General features: G+C 33.3%; 1 protein-coding gene across 1 annotated transcript; it reads left to right on the top strand.

Annotated features, from left to right (window-relative positions):
• The first annotated feature begins 282 nt into the window (after positions 1 to 282).
• LOC145631704 (late embryogenesis abundant protein At5g17165-like) lies at positions 283 to 4,178 on the top strand. Its single transcript, XM_081683860.1, has 2 exons — positions 283 to 599; positions 3,497 to 4,178. Exons 1-2 carry the CDS (start codon positions 490 to 492, stop codon positions 3,762 to 3,764), a joined length of 378 nt encoding a protein of 125 aa, XP_081539986.1. The 5' UTR covers positions 283 to 489; the 3' UTR covers positions 3,765 to 4,178.
• Positions 4,179 to 5,058: the final 880 nt, after the last annotated feature.

The raw sequence follows: 5,058 nt of genomic DNA, 5'->3' as shown, positions 1-5,058 counted from the left end.
CCAGATTGAGTAGATGATGTGGCGTAATAAAAGAAGGTCTACATGACACATAAATAATTTTTAAAATGCCTATTTGAAGTTTTGAATACAACACGACCCATGCCCAACTCTAGTATCGTTTGTCCGAAATGGCAACACATAATAACACCTCCGTTATCCATCCACCGTTAATCTTAACTGTATACTAACTTGTTTTTTTTATGAAAAAAGGTTGAACGTAGTACTAGTGCAACCCAAAACGTACGGGGGTAGGTGGGAACCAAGGCAAACACCCTTTACACTCACTCTTTCTCTCTCTATCTCTCTATCTTATTCCAATCAAATCCTTTTATTTCTTTTATTTTCCGTACCAATTCATCTTTTCTGGGTCTATATAAACCCCTGTTTAGTTTCACCCTAAAATAACAGATTAACATATCTTTCCATTTCTCTCATATATATTTTCAGTTCAAATTCTCTCTATTTTTTCCAGAAATTAAACTTGATTTTATGGCCGCTAATTCGAGTTGCCGTGGAGTTACCACCTTTGGAAAACGATTCCTCACTCAAATCGTTTCTCACCCAACTCGCCCCCTTTCTGCTGCTGCTCCTGCTTCTAGGTATATTTCTATATTTTTTTTTTCATATCAATTTTATACTGTCATTGTTTAATTTTCATCATTTTTCGTTTTATTTTCCATGATCACTCTGTTTTTTTGTGGGATTTTGATTTTTTGTACATTGGTTTTGATGAGCATATTTTTTTTAAGGATTTCATTTTATTTATTTGTTTTTAAATACTTTTTTTATGACTATTTTTGAACTCCTTGCATAAAATGACTATTTTTTAACTAATTTTTATTTTGGGTGTATCATTGTTGAAGGTTGAGGATGAAATGATGAATGTATTATGTATGATCATTTTTTTTTTCAATAATTTTGTGGAATTTTCTCTCTATTTTGTTTCTTTTTTTGGAAAAAAATAAATAATATTACATGGTAGTTTCAATTTTTATACTCCGTAAAATGTTATGATGTTGGTAAGTGATTGTTCCTTGCTGCAAAAAAAAAAAAAAAAAAAAAAAAAAAAATGATTGTTGCCTTATTGGGTTAAAATATGGTTATTTGTGTTAACTTCTGTTTTCTATCCATTTCTTCGGGGTTAATGGTAATATGTGTCAATTAGCTTAGCTGATTAACCTAAAACGTAAAATTGAATCTTGTTTGCATAGTTGCCTTTTGACCTTTTGTGATTCACTCTACACCGAAAATACATACTTGAACTAGAGCTGATACACATACAATCACTGTATGTTGTCCCTACATACAACACCATTAGAAATTTGACACATCATCAAAAAAGCGGAGAAAATTAAAAGTCAAATATAAATTGAATTCAAATGGAACATGGCCCCATTATTATAGCCAATAAAAACAAGTAAGGTTGTATGTGGGGACCACATAAAACAATTGTATGGGTAGCCTTTACCATAATATTGAGATGCCTATAATTATGTAAGTTTCCGGGTTTCTGACACTAGGAAAGTTTTCTAAGAATAAGCAACTGTCAGTGGTAAGTTTATTTTAGATGTTTTTATAGATTTTTTGGGAAATTACTTCAGCTTCAATTCATGGTCATATTTAGAAAATTCACTGCATAAAGTGTTGTCTTGTTTCAAAAATTACTGGTGGAAAATAAAGTACTCCGTATCAAATATTGGTAATTTTGTGAATGGTTAATAATTTACTATTTCTAGAATAAGTTAATTACGTTGTATAATATAGAAAGGAATTCTAATTCTAGTCTTTTTTTTCTAAAATAATATGGAGTTTAATTGAATTATTGACAATAAACATGTTGACAAATGCATGATACCTTAAAATCGGTGGGCAGATTTATGAGAATATACCTGATTTAGAGATTAGATTAACTAAACAAATTGTTTTGAATTGACTTTTCTTGTAGCTGTTTTGGTCTTAATTTGTAATATAAAAAGAGGAGGTTTGATCATAATAGTCCGTACATGCTAATGTCATGAACAATTGTAGTCATGTGGATGGTTCGTGCGCGAAAATTAGCCATAATATAAGCTTTTATGTCATTTTCATGATTCTAGTGTAGCATTTTAGTGGTCAAGCCTAACTATATTGGATTCTTCTTTAATTTGGAGATTTAGTGTGGGTTAAAATATATTATCGTCTTTTTGAACGAGTTGCGAGGATAGGTAAGGTGTTGCTATATGCTTTCCTTAAAGAAGCAAGGTGATAGCAATATTTGGTTGCAACTAATTGCAATTGTGTGTTTAACACGTATTTAGATGGGCCAAATGACCAACTAATTTGTGTGTTGGATGATACCGAGAAATTTGTAGCATGTTATTCACAAATTTGGTGTGAATAGGTAGTATACGGCTTGTCATTAAGTTAGTTGGTTGGTTTCTTTCGTAGGTGGTTCATTAATTTTGAAGCCTTTAGCTTAATACAAGTAATATTATCATCCTTCTTTAAAATTTATCTTTGCAAATAATTTGCGTATTGATCATGGTAAAGGGTTTGGCGGATTACCCTTGACAATTTGACATAGCTAGTTGCAAATACCCGAAGAGCTGCAGTATTTGACATGAAGCTTCATTTGGTTAAAATAAATTAATCGCGGTACATTTTTTTTCCTTGTAAAGTCATTAGATAAAAAGGTTGATTATCTTACCTAGAACCAGCACAATTGCGTTGATGTCAAGATCAGATATATGTGGGTCTTGTCTGTTTTCTGTAAAAACAAAGTAATGCTCAAGCATGAAATATGCCAAATGAATAATTAATTGCCAAAGTAGTTGGCCGGTTGATTGTCAATTTCTTTAGATGTGTGTGCAGTGTGCCCATCATCCGTCGTAGTGCATCTTGCATAGTTGCTCTTGCTCATCGTATTTTATTCGAAGTTAGTTATTCTCTATGTCATAGACACATGGGTCGCGTCTCAGCTGCTGTTGCGGTCTCTGTATCTTGTTACATACGATGTATGTTGTAATATAGTATGCCTCTCGTACAAGTTAATTAATTACGAGTACTAAATAGTGTGGTATGGTTTGTACGTGATCTCAAATTTGATTTACTCGTGAAAATTGGATTGTTTACTTGCTATGGCCTGTTATGTGTCCTTGACTATCATATACCGGGACAAAGAGGATTTTCCGTTGATGTGCTTGCTTAAGTTTTTTATTGTCAAATTCAGATGTGTCAATGAGTTGGTGATGGGTAGGAGACTAGGAAAACATATTAGTTTAGTTCAATCAGGGAAGAAGATTATATCACATTGACCGTCAAATGATTACGTGTTGATGAGTTCATGGCAGTAAGACTAGGAACAGGAAAACATAATTTCATAATTTGTCCTCTAAAAAATTGATTGGCTATTTTGTTCAATTTTATTGACATTACAATTGTTTAAGTTGGCCACTTGGTTGATTAAAGTTGTGACAGAAACGTTTATGCTCAACATAACGTATGATTTAATTTGCAGGAGGTCTCTTCATGCTTCAGTGTATGACAAGAACGTCGATGATCATGTCCGCCCAGCTGTGGTGCCAGATGATATGATTCAGCCTCAATCAGATAAGTACTGGTCTCCAAATCCTAGCACCGGGGTTTTTGGACCTGCTGCTGAGAATAACGCAGCTGCAGACCGTGGTTTCCACTCTTCGCCCTCAAATGCTGGCTACGAGTCTGTGCTGGAGCAGAAGACCTTTTTCCGTCCTCTTGAGGACCTGGAGAAACCCCAGCATCCTTGATACCTTAAAGAAGATTAAGCCGCCCTAGTTAATTACTACATATACATACATAAGTGAAACTAGAGGCAGGCTAGTAGTTATTATATAATTAAGTCGTAGTTTATGCTAGTAAAAAAAACTCTGCTCTGTAATAATTACTCGATCGTGTTCATAGAGTTCGTGGGCGATTAGTCGCTTGGAAGATCAGTGCTTAAAAGTTGTGATATGCTATCCTGCTCTGATGATTTTGTATTTTGGTTATGGGTGTGATGTATTTTGTTCAGATACAGTATCATCTTACTTGTATGAATATCAGAGCGTTTATGTATACAAAAATATCTTCTTTGTAATTTATTTAGGCGAAATTTTCTTTTTGAAATCTAAATGCTAAGTAAACAAATAAGCCAAATGAGACATTGATAAGAATCTTTATCACATGACTGTCCTTTTCTATTAGGTTCTTCTTGAGTATTGTAAGATTGATACAAGGAGAGGGAGCGATGTGATTGTGATACACTATATGTAAATGACTAAAGTCATTTAAGATATCACTTGACTATATTCTTCGTTATCCTAATTTACTCGGGTTTTATTTTATACGGAGTTGAGGGCCAGGATATGATCCTGACTCGATCTATCGCTGCATACATGTAGTTCCTCTTTGTGGAGACATCTAATCATGAAAAACAAGGGATAGCAATATTGAACAAACATAAAATGATTTTGTGGGCAAGGTAGGATATACAGGCCTACAGCTTACAAATGTCCCACTAAAGAGATAATTTAGTGGTACCAAAAGGGATTTTGGACCCTCTTCTATGCTGGAAGATAGTGAATTAATACTATTATTGATGATGAGTAGTCAATTTTTATTGGCTCTTCCAAATTTTATGGATAAGCAATTCATAATGTTACAAGTTAGGAGTAAAACTATTAATGTTTGATATGAACTGACATGACTCAATTAAATTGAATTATGTTTCTTATTAATTATTTTTTTCCCCCTTTTTCCAATGATAAAATCAGCTAGCTATCATCAATACAAATGAATCATAGGTTTACAAGTTACAACATGGGTGTAATAGTGTATATATTGGCCTGGTTATGAAGTGCCTTGGATTTGGATTACGTCGTCGAACTATAATATCGTTCATTCTTGCAAGTTGCAACATTATTTGACTTTGATATTAGAATTGAGATATGTGAATACTGAATACTACCTCCCTTCCTTAATACTACGTACTTACTTCGTTCTTTAATGATGGCCGTAATATTTAGTTTAGTGTAGAATCGTCAATAGTGTAATCAACATTAC

This window comes from Chenopodium album, chromosome 5, assembly GCF_948465745.1.
Source record: "Chenopodium album chromosome 5, dcCheAlbu1.1, whole genome shotgun sequence".
NCBI lineage: Eukaryota > Viridiplantae > Streptophyta > Magnoliopsida > Caryophyllales > Amaranthaceae > Chenopodium > Chenopodium album.
This window is presented reverse-complemented; position numbering and strand designations above follow the sequence as displayed.

Bases quoted from the DNA above. Each gene is read 5' to 3' on its own strand.
- LOC145631704 (XM_081683860.1), top strand. From the start codon at position 490: ATGGCCGCTAATTCGAGTTGCCGTGGAGTTACCACCTTTGGAAAACGA. The intron at 600-3,496 runs GTATATTTCTAT...TTTAATTTGCAG, and splicing joins GCTGCTGCTCCTGCTTCTAG to GAGGTCTCTTCATGCTTCAG.